At 40.1% G+C, this 22,714-nt stretch overlaps 1 protein-coding gene across 1 annotated transcript in view; it reads right to left on the bottom strand.

The window, feature by feature from the left end:
* LOC136866023 (ankyrin repeat and SAM domain-containing protein 1A) overlaps positions 1-22,714 on the bottom strand; it is an 878,495-nt gene that overhangs the window by 655,578 nt on the left and 200,203 nt on the right. Inside the window, exon 3 of the mRNA XM_067142633.2 lies at positions 19,567-19,723. Coding sequence (XP_066998734.2) covers positions 19,567-19,723 — 157 coding nt within the window. The remainder of the gene's footprint in view (positions 1-19,566; positions 19,724-22,714) is intronic.

Here is a 22,714-nt window from a genome sequence, read left to right as displayed (position 1 = left end):
ATTTACTATTTCCATTTATTCAAAGTTATATTTAATTCAGGAATTTAAGAATTTTCAAATAAAACTAAATAATGTAAAGCTGAGGTTCCGACATTCTGCCAACATCTTTCATATGACCTATCATTTTCCTCTTTTTTCAGTGGATCCTCCACTCTATCCTCTATACTCGACTCAAAACCCATCCAGTGGTGGTGGTGGTGGTGGTGGTGGTGGTGACGGTGGTGGTGGCAGCAGCAACAACAATTTCAGCAACTGGTTTTACTTCGTAAGGTGATTGTGCCATTCTGGTTAACAGTTGTGTGAGGATGATTGCCAAGTTGTATTTCCACTTAAAAACTAAATCACCACTCAATTTTATTTTACTGTGTATGAAGTCTGCGTAATAACGTGTGTTGTGTTCTTTATCTCTAAATGATTGGCTAGGATTGGTAAACAAAAGGCCACGGCCTAAACTTCACGGACGATAGCAATTCACCGAGAGTTTAAGTACGAAACCAGAGAAAACCGAGTATTTTTGCGAAAACCTAAGAATAAATTTCAGTTACTTCACTCTACCACGTAGGTCTACAATGACCCAAAAGGTAATAGAAAATGTACCCCTAAAAAGTTAGTAAAAATCAACTAGAGCGATTCGATATAAACATTTGAGCATGTTCAATTATACGGAGACTCATAGATCTTAGAATTTTAGTAAAGAAATTATGAATCTATACGCATCCTGGATAAGATGGATGTATATGTTTCCGCCGAAGGGAACATAAGGAGAAGTACCAAGATATAACGTGGATAAGATTTACGAAAATTTCAGAACAGCAGTATGGAGGGTTAACGCTGACAAATAAATAAATAAATGAATAAATAAATAAATAAACAAAATTCTCTCCCAATCAAGGATGACCAGAGAGTGTTCATTTATAGTAAACATTACCAATAAATTACATATAGTTATTTGTTTATAATGCATAAATACTAAAAACATTCCAAGAAGCAAACTGTTACAAAAATAATTAAAATATAATGTTAAGTAAATATCTCAGACATCTTTCTTTGGCGTATATTTACTAATTAGATGAACTCAGACTTTGTGGCTATATTTAGACTCTAAATTATAGTTCATGATACCTCCTCATGAATATTCTTACTACTAGCTACATGAATCACAGAGTTGAAATTATATGTGAGGATGTAAGTATACAAGCAGATATATCTAAAAATGTTATCAAAGTATTAGTTAAAATTAAAGACGGAAACGGGATGAAAATATTGTATTTAGCATACCAACATTTCATTACACATCTACACGGCGATCACTGGGTAACCAAGGTGAAAATGATGCTAGATAGAACAGGAATGGGAGAGTACGGAAATAACGAGATTTAAACGAAGAAAAGAAGCTAAGTAGTACAGTAACTTTTTCGAGTGAAAGATACTGAGAAACAAACGATCATGTCAGCATACAGAACCAAAAGAACTTATTGGAATTGTGTGAAATTTGAAACATGTTGTCAATAGAAAAATAAAGACTTACGAATATGCTGTGGTGATTAATGGGGGTCTGTAAGAGTCAAATAGATAAACAAAGAGAATTGTTACTTGTTATGTGAAGAAATAATGGAAGAGGCATATTTGTTGAGAGTGTGTAGGGAGACAGCTCACTTAGGGTAACCTACCTGTGTAGTGACTCCAAAGAAAAAACTAGAAGTACACTAAGAATTTCTTACAATTGTACAAATTATTGTTATTATTTCTGGAACAAGAAGACGCTGTTGATGCTGATGAACTGGGAGACCCAATTTTGAGGCCAGAATTTGAACTAAACAGGATCAAGGCACCTGGAATTGATTACATTTCGTCTGAATTACTGACTGACTTAGGAGAAACAGCAATGGCGAGGTAAAATAATAATAATAATAATAATAATAATAATAATAATAATAATAATAATAATAATAATAATAATAATAATAATAATAATCGTATGGCCTCAGCTACCGTATGCAGACATTTCAAGTTGACGCCATCTGGTTGTCTGCTCGTCAATTTCGACGTTCCGTTTTACTCTCGGCACACTAGATGGCAGACCGAGTAAACCGAAACTCTCTTGAGCGTCTATGGCTGAGATTTAATGAATTTTGTCGGGTAAACACCAAATGTGTCACCAGAGATCTTTTATATGCCGACATCGTACGACATGGAGTGCCGAATGGACTTTTTTCGCCCTTCAAAAATCCGACTACCTCTGCCGGGTTTGAACCCGCTATCTTGGGAACCGGAGGCCGATACTCTACCACTGATCCACTTTATTTGCTAGGGGCTTTACGTCGCACCGACACAGATAGGTCTTATGGCGACGATGGGATAGGAAAGGCCTAGGAGTTGAAAGGAAGCGGCCGTGGCCTTAATTGCGCAGGATAGGGTGGCGTGGAGTGCCTGGTGTGAAAATGGGAAACCAGGGAAAACCATCTTCAGGGCTGCCGATAGTGGGATTCGAACCTACTATCTCCCGGATGCAAACTCACAGCCGCGCGCCTCTACGCGCACGGCCAACTCGCCCGGTCCACTGATCCACAGAGGCAGCTATGGCTCTGTATGGAAGTGAAACATGGACGATATAATAATATCGTGTGGCTGTTTCTAGCCGAGTGCAGCCCTTGTAAGGCAGACCCTCCGATGAGGGTGGGCGGCATCTGCCATGGGTATGTAACTGCGTGTTATTGTGGTAGAGGATAGCGTTATGTGTGGTGTGTGAGTTGCAGGGATGTTGGGAACAGCACAATCACCCAGCCCCCCAGTCATTGGAATTAACCAATGAAGGGTAAAATCCCCGACCCGGCCATGAATCGAACCCGGGACCCTCTGAACCGAACGCTAGTACGCTGACCATTCAGCCAACGAGCCGGACACATGGACGATAACTAGCTCAGAAAGAAAGGGGATAGAAGCTTTTGAAATGTGGTGTTACAGAAGAATATTGAAGGTGAGATGGATAGATCGAATCACTAATAAAGAGCTAATCAGTCGAATTGGTGAGACGAGATCGATTTGGCTAAATCTGGCCAGAAGAAGGTAATAGGACACATATGAATACACCCAGGACTTGTACAGTTGGTTTTTGAGGGAAGTGTAGACGGTAAGAACGGTATGGGTAGAACAAGGAATGAATATGAAAAGCAGATTAGAGCGGATGTAGGATGCAGGAGTTACGTAGAAATGAAAAGGTTAGCGCAGGATAGGGTGGCGTGGAGTGCTGCATCAAACCAGTCTATGGACTGATGACTCAAACAACATTATTATTATTATTATTATTATTATTATTATTATTATTATTATTATTATTATTATTATTATTATTATTATTATTATTATTAAACAAAGAGTGGATCGCACCAGGTAGGACAACACTTTTGTTTATACATTAAAAAATGTGTGGCAAAAGAAAATAAAGGAAAATAAAGTATGCACTAATTCAAGTAAAGGAGGGTGGGATGCATGTTGTGCTAGATTATTTAACCTGTTTAATATGTAGGACAACAACAACAATTATTTGTAAAATGCGTATAAACATTGTTAGGCTTAGTTAGGAATGCAATAAACGAATACTCTCTTCCCAGTTTCTGGTGATCTGGAACTACAGGATGGTAGTTTTCTATTCTATATGAATCATCCGTGTCGACAGCTTCCTTAGATTTCTTTTCCCAAATTCCTCTGATAATACTGTACTACATAGTACTGCTGTTCTTCCTGGTTCTATGTTTAATGACAAGAGTGAAAAGTTGACGCTCAGCTTCAAATTTGCGTATCTCTTACTCGTCTATGTAGTTTTCTCTGATTATTCTTGTTTCCTTGAAGCGATTTAGTAGGCGTGCCTTAACGCTGACGCCTACAGGCATTAAGCGCAGCATTCTCATTTAAAGGGATTAAAAAAAACTACTCGTACTAAACTCCCATTGGATCTTTTATTTTGTATATTTCTCATTTATAGAGAGCATAAATCATGAAGCAAAATCCCGCACTGGGGATAACTGGGAGTTACGTTATCAAATACAAGGAATATTGCATTTCAACAGTCGAAATTCTTCATTAAATATTTAATATTGAACTACTGTAAGGATATTTTTCCACTGCTATTTGAAATTTCGATTACGAAGCCATACAAGCCCTTGTCCAAACAGAAGCAATACAAACATAATTACAGTAATGAGTAATGAACATTCCACTTCATTCATATTTACACAACAGTCTGTGTCAACGTCACAGGGTGACGTCAATAAATGCTCCCTTACTTTTTACTGCAAACGTGTATAAAGGCCGAGGGTTTTGCTCATGCAGTAGAATACGTTCAAACTTGTAGAGCTCGGCGCAATGACAACGTGGACACTAAAACTGTCAATTTAGAATTTGCTACAATCTTGGCATTTATAAAACGGGTAGCACTTCTTCTCAAGGAGGGACTAAAGGCGTGAACCGAGGAAGAGGGCGCATTGAATAAGCATGAACAATTATGAATCTGATGGCAATACGAGTACTATTTCATTCGAGCTGTGTTGGTTTTCACTGATAGTTTCTGCACAACAAAACATGAAAAAGTCGACAACCAGCCCGTGTCGTCGTCATCATCACATAGGAATTCACTCATTGGCAATTATGTCGTCTTCCGAGTGCATCGACGTCGCCGATTATAGGTTATTAAATGGCTGAAGAGACCAACTCTAGAACCACAAGCTCTACTACAATGCTGGCATATCAAAACTGCCGAAGCTCCTTTTTTGCTGTAGAACCTAATAATTTCTTCTTGTTCTTTTCTACGATTCCCTTTAGAGGACGCATCACTGTTCTTCAAAATACTGTGGCCCTCACAGACAACACGTCGCCACATCCTCCCAGTTGCGGATGTAAAATTCACACGTCTGCATATTAGACTTGTCTTTGGATAGTTTTTGCTGTCCTCTCTTTTAAGTTGTCCATTCTTCACTTGATAAAGCATCACCTGCTTTGGAAGGCGTGCGTGTGGCATTCGGGATACAAGGGCGGTCCATTTCAGGTGATGTTTGATAATCATATCAATAACGCTCATGATATTGGCCCCTTCCACGACACCGTCGTTCGTTCGACGGTCAAATATTGTACTCTACGTACTCTTCGTAGCCCCGTTTAACACATATGTGTGCCCCACAGGTGAAGAACACTCATCATCATTGGTTCCTTCTGCGCAAAGCTTCCGTCAACGACTTCTGTTCGAAGTCGCGTTCTCGATATCGTCCCACCCGGAGTTGTCAAGTCCTCCGAAATTTCCGAATATCTTCCATTTATTTTCAATATTCCAGAAAATACGAAAAGAGTTGAAAATCTATCCGTCCTCACTTTAAAGATAACAGTACCTAGATGGAAATATCATCCATAGTATGCAATGTGTGTGTTTAATTTTCCTTCAATTACAGTCGGTTTTAAGAGTAGGCCTAGTTGGAATGCATATAATTGCTTTGGAATTTAGGCAGTCTTAAGATACAAACTGCCTACACTAAGACATCAGTTACACAAGACTAAACATGTCGTTCTAAGACGGTTCTCGAAGATCAAAGTTTTGAAACTTGGAGCAATGTTTCTAAGTCTGATGAACACCAACGTCTATAAAGACAGAGTGAACACGGAAGTAGCACAGATTAGTGCGTAAAAATTATTAAAAATCAATATTTGACTGTTCGTTGACTGACTATTCACTTTTAAAATAATCTTTAAGGTTTTTCGTCGGTTGAACACAAATACAAATTTATAAAACACTACTACATACCTACAAGAATGGCAGTCAAGTATGTGCCAGTGTTTTATAAATAACTTATGTTTGATGGAGGCTAAAATCATAAATGTTATATTAACTATGTCGACACTTAAATGCACAGCTTCCATCATTACTTTAAGAAGTAACATAATCAATATGATATAGGTCTACTTATAAACATCATCCGAAATGTTGATCAAGTATTACGAAATTTTCAGTCCTATCTTCATAAATATTATTTTTGGATCTAGCAACTTGCGACCCATCTGATGTTATCTGTTCGTAGGTCTTCTCTGAACATTTGATGTCATGTTAGGCATGGTTTGCCCTGTTTCCGCCCTCTTCCTAATGGCTCCCTTCGAGCAGTTTTCTTCGAGTATCGCCTGCCTGGTAAGGGAAGAATATGTAATTTTACTCGGAAGGTAAAGTGTTCGTGTTTGTTTCACATGCCATTTTTTTAAAATGAAAAGTTCGTAAACTTTACCTCTTTAGTTCCCACTTCTCAAATTCTGATTATTACTTTCATGTGTAGCCTATGTATGTAAAAACCTCAATTTTGTAAAAAATGGACAGAGTACCATTTACCTCAGGCGTAAAGATCTTGTAAACCCATGTATTCCCAACCTACTTTGAACTAACCCACCGAAGAAACAGGTTTCGTTTAAAAAACGTGATCTGGAGTCTTATGTTAACCCGACTGCGCAAGTCAGCTATTCCGCAAGCTGCAGAAAGGCACCTAATATCACACTGTTATGACTGGATTATTATTCCAAACTAAAAGAGTAAATTTGGACTTCCCAGTAGTGGTCAAATCCTAATAAAATTCCAACTTATTTTGAGCACGTGATGGAAACAAAATGTGTCACTCGTTAGATAGAAATAAAGCAAAGGAAAATAAACGCGTTTCAGTAAGTACAGAAAATAATAACAAGAAAGTAAAAAGGAAGATTTTTTACAAGTTGTTTTACGTCGCGCCGACAAAGATAGGTCTTATGGCAACGATGGGATAGGAAAGGCCTACGAGTGGGAAGGAAGCGACTGGGAAGAAAATTGCATTAGCTTTAATTAAGGTACAGTCCCAGCATTTGCCTGGTGTGAAAATGGGAAACGATGGAAAACCACCTTCAGGGCTGCCGACAATGGAGTGCGAACCCACACCTCCCGGATGCAAGCTCACAGCTGCGTGCCTCTAACTGCACGGCCAACTCACTCGGTAAATGAAAGATCAATGGAGCATGAAAAATAAAAGTAATTAATCACAAAATTATGAGCACTTGTAAATAATAATAAGCGAGTTGGCCGTACGGTTAGGGTCGCGTAACTGTGAGCTTGCATTCGGTAGATAGTGGGTTCGAACTAAAATGTCGGCAGCCTTGAATATGATTTTCCAAAGTTTCCAATTTTCACACCAGGAAAATGCTGGGACTGTACATAATTAAAGCTAATGTAATTTTCTTCCCAGTCCTAGCCGTGTCCTATCGTTACCACAAGACTAGCGGGTTCAAACCCGGCAGAGGTAGTCGGATTTTTGAAGGGCGGAATAAAGTCCATTCGACACTCCATGTCGTACGATGTCGGCATGTAAAGGATCTCTGGTGACACATCTGGTGTTTACCTGACAAAATTCATTAAATCTCAGCCACAGGCGCCCAAGAGAGATCCAGTTTACTCTGTCTGCCATCTAGTGGGCCTAGAGTAAAACGGAACGTCGAAATTGACGACCAGACAGCCAGATGGCGTCAAATTGAAATGTCTGCACACGGTAGCTGAGGCCATACGATTATTATTATTATTATTATTATTATTATTATTATTATTATTATTATTATTATTATTATTATTATTATTATTATTACCATAAGACTACTCTGAGTCGGAGCGACGCATAACAAACAGAAAAGAAGTTCCAGTATTAAATTAAGTGTTGGTGTTTTACCTTTAATTTTCAACTTTTCTCTATTTCTTAGTCTTAAAAAATGTAGGAAGTCCATGTCCTGAGATGAATCAATTATTGGACTAACATTCTCACCGTCACCACAATGAAAAGAGATGAACACCACTCTACTCCCTGCAGTAGAGTTCCTTCGTAAAGGCGAGTCTTTGCAAGAGCTACGAAACCTTCACCCTTCTACATACACTGTAGCTGAACCTCAAACTTGAAGGTACTTGCAGCCATAGCATCAACATACGATCCGTTGGTACTAATGGGACCATTCATCATCTCCTACAAATATTTCCTGCAGACTCTGGAAACTGCGCTTAGGTGGGGATGAGAAACTACCAATAGAACTACTCCAGTACTGAGAGCATCTACACAATCAGTTTCTTCTCGTTAACCGAATTCGAATCGACAGACTAGTGCTAGTGAAGGGTATTGTCACTAACATTAAACTGCACGGGTTTTCGGATGCATCTGAGAAGGATTACGGACGCTGCATTTATATTAGATCGGAAAATCAACAGGGTAAGCGCACAACAAGGCTACTGAGCGCTAAATCAAAAGTCGCCCCACTGAAAAGAGTCTCCCTTTCTCGTCTAGAGTTCTGTGGAGCATTGCTTCTAGCTCGTCTTCCCAAGAAGGTAATATCTGTCTTAAATTTGTATATTAGCAGCATCCAGTTGTGGACAGATTCGACAATAGTTCTTTCATGGATTGTAGCATCTCCTACACGGTGGAAAACTTTCATCGCCAACAGAATTGCGGAGATTCACAGCACATTGATTGCAGATTGGAAGCACGCTGCTTCAAGAGATAATCCTGCGAATCTGATTTTATGGGGACTCACCCCAGACGCCCTTATCGCTAAATCACTTTGGTGGAATGGACCACTGTGGCTTGTGGAAGATACTCTGCCATGGTCTGACTCAATCCCTTCTGCAGAGACTCAGGACATCCCGGAACAGCGGAAGCCTGTGGTCAGTTTCGTGGCGCTTCAACCTGAAGATTAGTTCATGAAGCGGTTCTCATAGCTTGCACGACTGCTAAGAGTGACAGCATACTGCCTCAGATTTGTCGCTGACACCAAACTTCTTCCTAGGCAAAGGAAGACTGGTGAACTGGCCCTTCAAGAGTTGCGTTCTGGGCTATATGCGTGTACCAAGAGCGTCAAAGCATCAGCATATGGTGCAGAAATTCAGGCTCTTCGGACTACAAAGGTGATTAGTAATTAGAGCAAGCTTATATCCCTTAATCCATTTCTTTGCGAGCAAGGACTTCTTCGAGTTGGTGGCAGATTACAACGATCGGAGCTCCCTTTCAACCAACATCATATAATCTTGCCCCCAAGTCACCATCTAACTAAATTGATTATCGAGAACGAACATCGACGAATGTTACATCCTGGGTGCCAATTGCTACTCTCTTCTCTTCGCCAGCAATATTGTATACCAAACGGAAGGAATACCTGTCGGAAAATCATACACCATTGCTTCAACTGTCAAAAGCTCAAGGCAAAAAATGCCCAACAACTAATGGGTCAGTTGCCAAACTACAGAGTATCACTTGCCAATCCATTCTTACACTTCGGGATTGACACAAAGTCAGGCTGTCATGAAAACAGCGCAAAGTTGAAATATTATTATCAATTTTTGTATGTTTGGCTACTAGGGCTATTAACCTGGAAAGAGTTAGCAGCATCACTACCCAGCCCCTTTCTTGCTGCTCTCAAACGACTAGGGAAGATCTGCGCACATATATTCGAACAATGGCAGATACTTCGTAGGCGCTGACAGAGAGCTCCGGGAACTGCAGAGATTGTTGGACGAAGAACATCATCAACAAGAGATCTCACCCTTCGCTAGCACTGAAGGCTTTCAGCGGTTCAGTGGCACTTCATCCCGCCTCAGGCTCCACATCTTGCGAGGCATTTGGGTGGCTGGCATCAAATCATTCGAGCATCATCTTCGACGAGTCATGGGAACGGCATACCTTACCTTCGAAGAACTGTCAACGCTCACAACACAAATCGAAGCTTGTCTAAACTCTAGGCCTCTAGTCCCCCTATCCGATGATACCAACGATCTAGTTGTTATCATTCCAGATCACTTTCTAATTGGAGGACCTATCACTACCCTACCGAACAACATCTGAATAACGTACGACTCAATGCAGCAACTACTGCAAAACTTTGTCCACTTCCTACTTCTCGAGGAGACGATATCTGAACGTTGTGTGTTTTGTATTATAGCTGTCTTCATGTTCGTTCGTTTGTTTTCTTACTATGCGTGTGAAAAAGGTGTTCAGCACTTTTTTTTGCGGGCGGCATGTTTAATCACCAGACTTAACGTTGCCGTTTTTCTTTTTCTTTAATTATAGCTAGCCCTCGCCAGAGGTCTGATTAGGACAGTGCTCCTTTGTAATACCACTGTCCACTAGGTAGGAGAGGTGACTACTTGCCACTTCCTGCCGCCACCCTTAACGACAGGGAGTCTGTGAGATGGAGCGGTGAGTCGGTCACGTGACGTAAGACAGTGACATACTCAGTGCCAACTAGCACATTCGGAGAGGGGTGTGTGTGTGTGTGTGTGTGTGTGTGTGTGTGTGTGTGTGTGTATGTGTGTGTGTGTATGTGTGTGTGTGTGTGTGTGTGTGTGTGTGTGTGTGTGTGTGTGTGTGTGTGTGTGTGTGTGTGTGTGTGTGTGTGTGTGTGTGTGTGTGTGTGTGTGTGTGTAGGGAGTCTTCTTTTACTGTGTATTACGTGTGTATTTAAGTTGTGTAAATATACTTGCGTTACGAATTCCACAAGGATCCAGTGATATGAACCAGATACATACCTCGTGTCCTATACCTGCAGTCCACTACGTTCCTCTGCTATCCTTAGCTAAAGCTTGTACATACCCTAACCCAATCAATTCAAACTTGCATATATCCCCAACCACGTCATTTCACAACAAATTACTGACACACAGTACTGCGAAGTGTAATTGTGAAAGCAAGCTAAATTTTGATGATGACTGTTGTTTAAAAGGGTCTAAGCTAGGTCATCGGCCCCTAATAGTACGAGGTGAACGAAAAGACACGATAATTAAAACTTCAAAATATATCCCCTGACTCGAGTCTAAAACGAATGTTGATGAAAAATGATCGTGAAAAAAAAAGCAATCAGTGGATCCAATACCGAATGCTTTAGTACTGGGATGATGATATATAAAGTGGACCGAAATCCAGGTCACCAGGCCCTCATAATGGTAATAATCACTGGTAAAGCAGAACAATGGTGTTCCTCCTACAGTAGTACTAATTACAGGTAACATAGACTCATAGTGCTTCTCGCATAGCGGTACTATTCACAGGTAATGCAGACCCAAGGTATGTCACACACAATGGCACAAATCACAGGTGACAAAAACCTAAGGTGTTTCGCAAATAAGGGCACTGCTTACAAGCAACGCATACCCATGGTGTTCTTCACATGTACGTTGTATGTTGGGTATTCAGCCCGAAGGCTGATTTGATCCTCTGTAGCTCACCGAGTTGCTTTTACATATCACTCTGCCAAACCCACTGAAATGCATGCACCAACCGACCCTATGAGCGATATTTTCACATCATTCATAACAGACTCTGGCTGCACGAGCAATGGTATTACTAGCATCACGCATACCTCAGTCACTTTCATATTGTCATAGCCAAGAACGAGACTGAGACAGGTCAATGAAGGTAACAAATTTGATATAGCCCATACCAGAAGACACTACATCTCGCCAGCAAAGGCATGTTCTTCACATAGTGGGACTTATCACGGGCGTCGATATTTCCGAAGTGTTCCTCACTTAGTTGAACTAATCACAGGCCGCGTATACTGATGGTGTTGCTCACCAATCGACCAATGGGACTCGAACGGGATAAGCATGCTATCAGACCATACAGACGTGACACCTTAACGGTCATGGTCACCAGGCGGGCCAATTTGTGAATAATATGTAAAAGACATGAAACAAAGAGAATGGCGACAAACAACAGGTGAGGCAAGGTTTTTCCTTGAATACTTTTTACAAGAAATATCATTTAATTATTTTTGATACTCGTATACTGTATTTTTTGTAATTATAAAAAAACCTCTAACTTGGTGAAGAACACTGGGTTGTAGATGATGTAGAGTGCCACTGGAGTAACAATTCACTATGAGAATAAGGAAGTACGTCTGGGATATGGGCTATCACATTATAATCATGCTTACTGTACAGAGGTGTGTGTATGGGGGAGGGGGGGGGGGGGGTAGAATGTGTAAAATGGGGAGCACTTAAACCTCAAGAAATTACTCAAAATTTTCCAACCAAGTGGCTTTTACTTTGTGACGTTTTCCTACCCGCTAAACGGTGTTGCGCTCCATGGAAAAATGCCCTACAGTACGTTAGATATCACTTGGACCGGACCAAAATATGTTTACTTCGGAAACATTACTGCAACTACAACAATTTTCCATTTGACAGTGATTACAGAACACTTTTTCAATGGTTTTGATTAGGAATTATTATTATTATTATTATTATTATTATTATTATTATTATTATTATTATTATTATTTTTATTATAATTTATGACTTATAGATATAACGATTCATTAAGATATAAAGTTTAGGCGATAGGTTGCGTAACAAAAGATGCCTGTTTACAAATCAATCTTATCAATTCTAAGAAGTGTAACCTTAATTTCTTTTGTTGCGCATTACGACTGGCGGATTAAATACAAAGAAGGGGCATACAGTTAACAAGCTACGTGTCTATAAAGCTGCAATGCAGTGGCCTTTACAGTAACTGTTACATTACGCGCGCAGACCGGGTTGATACGCTTTCAGTGGCGTGAAGACTGACACGACAGAATCGGAGTAGTTAATTCCTTCACCGGCACGGGAGCTCCACTCCCTTTGACACGCGCTCTTTACTATTTCATCGCCGTTCCAATCCAGCCCAAGTGTTCCAGGAACTAACTTATTTAGAGGAGAGACTGAAGGAACACAAGTGCTAAGTTTCACATTAAACAAAATATATATATATATATATATATATATTTTTTTTTTTTTTTTTTTTTTTTTTGCTAGTTGCTTTACGTCGCACCGAGACGGATAGGTCTTATGGCGACGATCGGACAGGAAAGGTCTAGGAATGGGAAGGAAGCGGCCTTGGCCTTAATTACGGCATAGTCCCAGCATTTACCTGGTGTGAAAATGGGAAACCACGGAAAACCATCTTCAGGGCTGCCGACAGTGGGGTTCGAACCCACTATCTCCCGGATGCGAGTTCACAGCTGCGCGCTCCTAACGGCACGGCCAACTCGCCCGGTAAACAAAAGATTGCAATATAGTGCACACGGTACATTCTGTCCAATGACAAATCATCTTTCTTTCTTTATTCGTATAGGCCGACTAAGGACCACAATATTCAACTATTGCTTTTGGGGAGGGTTTTGATATTTGCACTGAAATTGCGCATTTCTGGCTGTGTTGTTCCTTCCTTTCCTTCGTCCAGAGGGTACCTGTCTTCCTTCTTGGTGGTTTGCTATTTGCTTTACGTCGCACCGACACAGATAGGTCTTATGGCGACGACGGGATGGGAAATGCCTAGGAAGTGGAAGGATGCGGCCGTGGCCTTAATTAAGGTACAGCCCCGGCATTGGCCTGGTGTGAAAATGGGAAACCACGGAAAACCATCTTCAGGGCTGCCGACAGTGGGGCTCGAACCCACGATCTCCCGATTACTGGATACTGGCCGCACTTAAGCGACTGCAGCTATCGAGCTCGGTCTTGGTGGTTTGACCTAGAACCTCGTTTGTTTAAGCATCCTCCGGTAAGTCTCTACCTCTTCCTCCCAGTTTGTTTACTTCCATCAATCATGGCGACTTACTTGGTCTTCCTCTTTTGGTCGACCTGGAATGAGGCATTCTGCAAACGTGCCCAGAAAATGCTAGGCGCCTCTTCCTGGGCACGTCCGTGATCTTTTTACAGCATTTGCAAAGCTCTAGGGTTGGAATGCCGTTCGTATTCGTTCCCTTCCTTGATTGGTCCTTATATCTTCCTCAATATTTTTCTCTCCTGGACTTCGAACTTGTACGTGAGTCCCTTCCATTTTAATGAGACATTCTGAAGCATATAACAGTTCAGGGCGGATGACTGCCTGGTAATGCTTCATCTTAGTGTTATGGGAGAGACATATTTTATTGTAGGTGTTCTTGGTAAGTTCGTATGCCACTGCTAGCTTTTTAACTCGAGTCGATAATGCTACTCCTTCGGAGAGATTGGGTTCCAGCCATTATACCAGGTACTGAAACCTGTTGGGTTTCTTGATCGATCCTTGCCTTTCAGTCGGTACTCATAGAGTAATTCCGGTAGAGTTGCCGCACTTTTTATGTCTTTTGTTATATCTCGGTATATTTACTTTAAACATTGTTGCAATTTCATCGAGCATAATTTGAAAACATGTACATTTGATCAGAGATGAACAAAATATTGGTAATTGAAAGTAAATGGGTAAAAGAAGGGAACAAAGATATTGTTGCATCAGCGGCGTCTCTCCCTGGATCCCGGTATAGATGCCGACTTTGCTCGGGAGAGATGCCACAAGTAAAATAATTAATGACAAAATCAAATTTAAGCCATTTTCTTCAATTTTAATATAACCGAACACTAGAACGTACTACAAGACAATTATATCCATATAATATAATCATTCAATGGTAAAAGAATCTGTCTGATAATTTTCAACATTAAATTAATCAATTTTAATTTCGATTTACTATGAATGTGCATGTGCAATGGATTCTTCACTGTGTTATATAAAACCCCACGGCACTTAACGCCCTTGAAAGGGCTCTGGCCTGCCCAGCGACCGCTGCTCAGCCCGAAGGCCTGCAGATTACGAGGGGCCTGTGGTCAGCACGACGCATCCTCTCGGCCGTTATTCTGGGCTTTCGAGACCGGGGCCGCCATCTCACCGTCAGATAGTTCCTCAATTCTAATCACTTAGGCTGAGTGGACCTCGAACCAGCCCTCAGGTCGAGAGAAAAATCCCTGACCTGGCCGGAAATCGAACCCGGGGCCTCCGGGTGAGAGGCAGGCACACTATCCCTACACAACGGGGTCGTCGTGTTATATAAAGGAAACATCAAAATCATAATGAATATAATTCTGCCCTGACAGTAATTTGAAAACATGTCTGAGGCAGGATTCTTGAATCAAAAACTGATGTTTATCCTCGTACAAGTTTTTACAGATTGTTTCTTAAAACTTTGTTCTCTAGCAATCTTGCTGCAACAGCCGTTATATGTAGAGCAAGATTCATGCAGTCACTGTTTGTAACTCAAACCCTGGATACAGTCATCCTTTTTTGAATATCATTTTGACTTCGGTGATTATTGAAGTAGCTGTACCTGCTGGACCCAGAGAGCCTTTTTCCAGATTTCCTGACTGCATTCTAAGTTTCAGTGTTCGTTCCGTCATTATTCTTTAGTATGATTCTGCCTCCCTGATCAGTATTTCCTTGGCTTTCAGTCTTTTAACGGCTTCTCTTAAATTTTCCTCTGTCCATTGAGGTCTTTTAACAGTGCCCTTACTTTTATACTGAGCAGGCATGTCGCAAATTTTTATTTCTGAAAATAATATAATTTTATATAATAAAATAATGTTACCAATGAAATCAGTAAAAATAGATTATGTATATTAAAAATCGTGAGACGATAAAATATTCGAATAAAATACCGGTACACTCTGAATAGTATTGAATGTTACCAGATCCCTTGTAGAATCTGATAGCAATGAGGCATCTCAGCCGGATTGTTGTGCGGCAACTCTTCCAACTATCAGGTAGAGACGCCGCACACTCCTGTTGTCATACCTCAAGGCTATCATGGCCCAAAATTAGCTTACTCTCAACTACAGTTATGCTTCTGACGTCTATTGTACTAAAAACGTCTGATTTAAGCATTTGAAGCCAACTTAATATACAATAAATTAATACACGGAAAAACTTTGTCAGGAGGAAACGTGTACTCGCATCAAGATATCGGCTATAATTGGCGTAATATACGAGCAAATTTCGTCACACTCGCAGACAGTAGTTCTTCCTTAGCAACTGAAAAACCACACATATTGCCATCTAGCTGTAACGATGGGAACCTTTAGCTACAGTGTATGCGGCATCTCTACCGGAGCGGCATCTGTCCCGGATTTACCTTACGGATTAAGCCCATTTTTGTTTAGTGTTTTAACGCCACACTAACACATCGAAGGCTTTCGGCAACTTCGTTTGGCTGGGACTGAGAAAGTAGCGGCCGCGTCCTTAAATTAAGGTAGAGCCCCACCAAGAGCTTGGCGTGAAACTATGGAACCATATTCAGGATGAACACCAGTGGATTCGAGCTCACCACTTCGCAGCTACGCGACGAACACCGTGAAGCCTACACGCAAACCGTGAGGAGGGAAGGAGGAAGGGAGGTATTCACTATTCCCTGTGTTCTGTTGTGGCTGGCAGTGGTGTGTGTAATGTGTAGTGTGTAAATGAAGAGGTGTGTGTTGAGACCCGAACAGTAACACCCGGTCCCCGAGACAGAGGAATTAAATCACCGGCCCGGCTTAGAATCAAACCTAGGGCCTTTTGAGCCGAAGGTCACTACGTCGAACGTTCAGTCAAGGAGCCAGTCTCAAGGAAAAGTTTATTTTACTGTAATAAACATACCTTCAACAGTAAGTGTCCTCTCACGAGCATTCCCTTTGTAGAAAACATTAAAGTTAAGGATTTCATATTTTTCTTCGTATCGTTTACTGGTACAGCTGTTCTTACAGCGTCTGAAAATGTACAGGCTGTGTACTCAACTTCTCGGGACATCGGATCATATCATGTAATTTATGAACAAAAGGAGGAATTGTCACTGTTGCTTGAAATACTGTGGTCGACAGTCTCCTGTACTAAGTCTAAGAATTTGTGTCGCTGCAGTCTATTCTGGTACGTAGCTCCCTCTGCGGATCAGTGATATATATTCGGCCTGCAGATCTCAAGAAGATATTAAAGTAAATGGATTCGTCATAAACAATATTAGTTATGCAGATGATATGCGACATCATTGCAGGCAGGCCTTTAAGGACTGTTCAATGGATTAAGAGACGGCCAAAACATCTATAGCACGCACGCACACACGCACACACACGCTCGCGCGCGCGCGTTCAATGCATTTAGGAGAAGCAGCCATGAAGGTGTTTCCATTTCATTAAATAACCTATACATTGAACGAGTAAGTCAGTTCACATACCTTGGGAGCACTATAACATACAATCTGGACCCTGAAAAAGAGGTCTGACGCCGTGTTGAGATTTCCAGATCATCTTTCCAAATTATGAGGTCACTCTTTTGCGATGATGATCTAAAACTCACACTCATGCAAAAGATGTTGAGATGTTACGTCTGGTCAACATTGCTTCATGGAGTAGAGACCTGGACTGTCAAAGCTTCCTCCGTGAACAGATTAGAGGCCTCTGTAACGTGGCTACACAGGACAATGCACAGAATGGGCTGGACAGATTTTTTTACCAATAATGAAGTGTTAAGGAGAGCTAGAGCTGAGCGTGAGCTGACAAAACATCTTCAAAGCCAGGAAAACAGTTTATTTAGGCTAGGTTCTGCGAACAGGCTTCTACACCTCATTATTACAAGGAAAGATAGAAGGCAAGCGAGGAGCTGGTAGATCACCGATGTCATGGCTCCAAAACATCAAAGACTGGACTTGCATCAACAACACCGAACAGCTCTTCAAGTTAGCTAAAGATAGGGGTGATTTCTGCAGGGTGAATACCCAACGTCTGGTGGGACTGTATATGGCATTTGAAGAAGAAAAAGAAGAAGATCTCAGGATCGTGACTACAAATCCGACAGAGGTAGATGGATTTTCGAAGGACGGATAAAAGTCCATTCGACACTCCATGTCGTACGGTGTCGGCATATAAGTGATCAGCTGACACATTTGTTGTTCACCCGACAAAAATAATTAAAACTCAACCATAGACGTCCAAGAGAGATTCGGTTTACACTGCCATTTGGTAGACCTAGAGTAATAAGGAACGAGCAAGCAGCCATGCGGCGTAAATTAAAATGCTTGCACAGCACACGGTAGCTGAGACCATGTATTATTATTATTATTATTATTATTATTATTATTATTATTATTATTATTATTATTATTATTGTTGTTGTTGTTCTTGTTGTTGTTGTACGTGTAGTCATAATTGGGAAGAAACAGGCCTTTGTCTATAAAAGTTACGAACTATTCTTACATTTGCCGGGCTGAGGCCCAGTTTCTTCAACGAATGTTAAGTTTTAACACTGCTGTTAAGGAGACATAACATATAACTTAACAAAATAGAAGTCCCATCAAGAATTATTAACTCTAACAAATGGTTAATACTTGTAGTAAAATAACATGGCAGCAGCCCAGTGTTAAACTTCTTAACAGCTCTTAAAATTTCAAAATGACAGCATCTAGAAGACGTAAGTTTGAAGCTTTACTGCTGTATGAAGACCATTTATAAACTAAAGAAGGCAAAAGACGACCCATATTAATTAAAACGACTTTTTAGAGTTGTCAGAAGGAAGTTTCCTACAAAGTTACCTAGTTACCAAAGCCATAATGAACAAGGAGACATTGAAACTAGGTTAGAGTTTCCCACAGTTTGAAACTTATCAGTGTCTCTAGTGCAGCAGTTGCTTGTAGTTCTTAGATATTACACTTCAGACTCTTCATGTAATTGTAGACGACTTTGTTCATGAGTGCAAGACAAGAGTGTGTAGAATTCAGCAAACAATTCTTGCTGGCATTACAGCATTAACAAGACAATACATGATTTTCTCCTCAGTAAAATAATGCCCGAAAATCATTCAGGACACACCAATTACCACATTTTGCCCGTGATGTAGGAGGCTTAGATTGCACTTAATATAATATAATGTTGTGATATAACAGTCCAATTTTTTTTCAAGCACACTCGTATACTTCAAATTAAATTTATAACATCAAATTAAATTTATAACAACATCTGTCTCGCATTCATCATAATAATGCTTTTGTTGCCTCTTACTTGACATGTTTACGTCTTAGCGGTCTCCGCTAACCATAACCTATAATGATGTCAACCATGTGTGACAAAATACTATTCCAACGTACCGCTAGGAGCGCTTTATGTAAAGAAACAAAGACGCTCACTGTCAAACGTGGTCAGAAATCTCACGGAAACGTGTACATTTGGCTTTAAGAATTGTTGGAAATTTGTTCGCGAAACAGGGTACTTTTTTTTTTTTTTTTTTTTTGCTAGGGGCTTTACGTCGCACCGACACAGATAGGTCTTATGGCGACGCAGGGTACTTTTAACCGAAGTGTTAAATTAATTAATTAATTAGCCGGGCTGAGTGGCTCAGACGGTTGAGGCGCTGCCCTTCTGACCCCAACTTGGCAGGTTCGATCCTGGCTCAGTCCGGTGGTATTTGAAGGTGCTCAAATACGTCAGCCTCGTGTCGGTAGATTTAGTGGCACGTAAAAGAACTCCTGCGGGACAAAATTCCGGCACCTCGGCGTCTCCGAAAACCGTAAAAGTAGTTAGTGGTACGTAAAGCAAATAGGATTATTGTTATTAAATTAATTAAATTAAATTAATTGTTAACATTTGTTAACTAAAATTTAACAAAGAGTTGAAAAAACAGATGGCACAGATGGTAGAAGCGGCCTTCTGAGACCAAATTGCCAATTTCACCAACATTCCGACCACTTAGGCTTACAGAAAGGGCCAGGGTACAATAATAAAAGTTGACTTACCGTAAGGTTTACGTTGGGAACCGAAGGGCCGTGGCACAATAGTAGACGCACGATGTCTACATTGCCGGTCCAAGCTGCTAGGTGAAGGGGCGACGATCCCTTCACGTCCACGATGTTTGTACTGGCTTCGTGAGCCAGCAGGAGCTGCACAATTTCTCTGCACACAACAGAAATATTTATATTGATATGCTGTCTTTTTAATGAAAAAAATGAATATCTACGTAATAAACATTTTAAAGCATATATTTTCCACATCCACTTGCATTATCGAGTAAGAATGACAGATAAAAGTAAATGTGCAGTGGTCTCTAGGCCACAATATGAATAGCCTTGTTATTATTTTATTTTCAAAAGACACAGAATCTCTTGAGGATATGTTCTTGCAACATGTTCTTTCCACGGAATTCCTTGTTGTACGGCTGTTGTTGTTGTTGTTGTTGTTGTTGTTGTCGCTGTTGTTGTTGTTGTTGTTGTTGTTGGGTAGTTATGTTTTAACTTTACTTTATCATCACTGTCACTGGATCCTTCACATCGGTCTGTTTTCAGAACAACATTGCTTTGCGGGAGTGAAAGCTGGGTGGACTCAGGATATCTCATTCATAAGTTAGAAGTAACAGACATTAAAGTAGCAAGAATGATTGCTGGTACATGCAGGTGGGAACAATGGCAGGAGGGTATTCGGAATGAGGAGATGAAGGCTACGATGGGAATGAACTCGATGGATGAAGCTGTACGCACAAACCGGCTTCGGTGGTGGGGTCATGTGAGAAGAATGGAGGAGGATAGGTTACCTAGAAGAATAATGGACTCTGTTATGGAGGGTAAGAGAACCAGAGGGAGACCAAGACGGTGATAGACTCCGTTTCTAACGATTTAAAGATAAAAGGCCATAGCACTAGTTGCAAATAGATGATTGTGGCGACATTTAGTAAATTCACAGAGGCTTGCAGACTGAACGCTGAAAGACATAACGGCCTATAGTGATGTATGTATATATGTTTATTATCAGTTGTAATGTTAAGCTAACAGTAAGCTCAACCTATAGTATTGTAAGCCGTAGTGTTAAGCACTGGAAATACTTAAGTTGTGTGTGTATGTGAATATGATAATGCTGGAATGTTAAACTAGTAGTATGTCTTGTAAAATTTTCTTTCCATGGAATCTTGTTGTACTCTTGTTGTTGTTGTTGTTGTTGGGGAATTGTGTTTTAACTTTACTTTATCACACTACTGTAAGTGATCACTGCCACTGGGATATTTCCCAATTGCGATGTATTTGTTAATAATAATAATAATAATAATAATAATAATAATAATAATAATATAATAAATCACAGATACCATCAGAAAGAGACGACTAAAATTCTACGGACACCTACACAGAATTGATAACAACAGGCTGACAAAGAAAATTCTAAATCTAGCTCTAACCCTGAAAATCCGCAACAATTGGTTAGCAGAAATTCATGATCTACAAGAAATGGGTATTGAAGACGAAACCATTCAAGATAGAATGAAATTTAGAAGCTTAGTAAACAAACATAAATTTGCAGAGAAACCAACAAGAAAAAATACAGGCTGGACAGAAACACGCAGAAAGGAACACAGTGAAAAAATGAAGAGATATTGGGAAGAAAAGAAGAAGAAACATTGTGCAAAATAAGTTCAAACGCGCTCCACAGCTGGGCACAACGAATCAAAAAAAAAAAAAAATAATAATAATAATAATAATAATAATAATAATAATAATAATAATAATAATCATCATCATCATCAGCATACAGACTCACTTGCAGCAGATATACTATAAAATCTATACACCGAAATGCAGAATTAAGTCATTATAACACTGTAATCAAGCCTGAAACATCATACGCATCTCAAACACTGATCATTAGGGGCAGATCATTGATTAATGATGTACAAAGCAATAAAGAAAAATCTTAAGGAAAATTTTCGGACCACTCTGTACAGGGGAAATTTGGATGATAAGGAAATCTCATGACATGTAGCAACACTCAGAGAAAATCTCAGACACGTTTAGGAAAAGTCGTCTGGAAGTTTATAGACATATTCTCAGAAGAGTAATCAGAGATTGTCCAAAAGAATTCTGAACTTTGCCCTATCAATGAAAGTAAAAAACAATTGGCTGCTCGAAGTTGGGAAACATCTTCAGGAAATAGGCATCACAGGTGGCATTGTGTTAGACAGATCTAAGTTTAGAAAATTATTTTTAATTTATTTTATTCATTATTTATTTATTAATGCCTTTTTCACAGTGGCGAAGTTAGGGCAGGAGGCCCTCTCTTCCACTTAACCACATACTAATCAAAATCTTAAATAAAATAGTGAGATATTTAAAATAGTTAAAACTTCAAAAATTAATAGAATTGAGAATAAATTTAAATACAGTACTAAGTTAATACTAAAACTAATCAAATTAGTCACCAATCACAGCTTTAAACACCATCCAAGCACTACCACCAACAAAACCTGGTCAGAAGACAGCAAGAAAAGCCACAGCGGGAAGATGATGAGATTTTGGGAGAAGAAAAAGGCAACATCATCAGCTAAATAAGTGCAATCGCGCTCCTAAGTTGGGCATAACGAATAATAATAATAATAATAATAATAATAATAATAATAATAATAATAATAACATGACATGGTGACAACTGGAAAATTAAGAAAACAAATCATCATCGTTTGACGTTTTTCCTCACATCTTAGCGAGGTCGAAGGTGCAAACTGTGTCGCAAACGTGAATTTGGTGCTGTTTAACGGACGAATACCATTCCTGACACTTGTCCTGTGTGGAGAGATGGATTCACTACCTTGTGCTTCTGAGGTGGTTGACAGGATGGTATGCTGCGTGTAAGCATGAGATGTGTACTGAGACAAACAAAACCACCCAGTTTTCGAGGCAGAGAAATTAACCAGACACGGCTAAAATCTCATCTAGCCGGGAATCAAACTCGAGACAGTCCCAACCGAAGGCGGCGATACTGGCCATTCAGCTGAGGAAATACTCAATATCCATTGAACGTTAACTGAGCACATCGTCAATAGGTGTTCACTGTCGGCATAGCCGCATTTTCTACATAGTCTACATAGCAACATGTCATACTAATTAGTCAAGAGCATAATAA

This window comes from Anabrus simplex, chromosome 3, assembly GCF_040414725.1.
Source record: "Anabrus simplex isolate iqAnaSimp1 chromosome 3, ASM4041472v1, whole genome shotgun sequence".
NCBI classification, from domain to species: Eukaryota; Metazoa; Arthropoda; class Insecta; order Orthoptera; family Tettigoniidae; genus Anabrus; species Anabrus simplex.
This window is presented reverse-complemented; position numbering and strand designations above follow the sequence as displayed.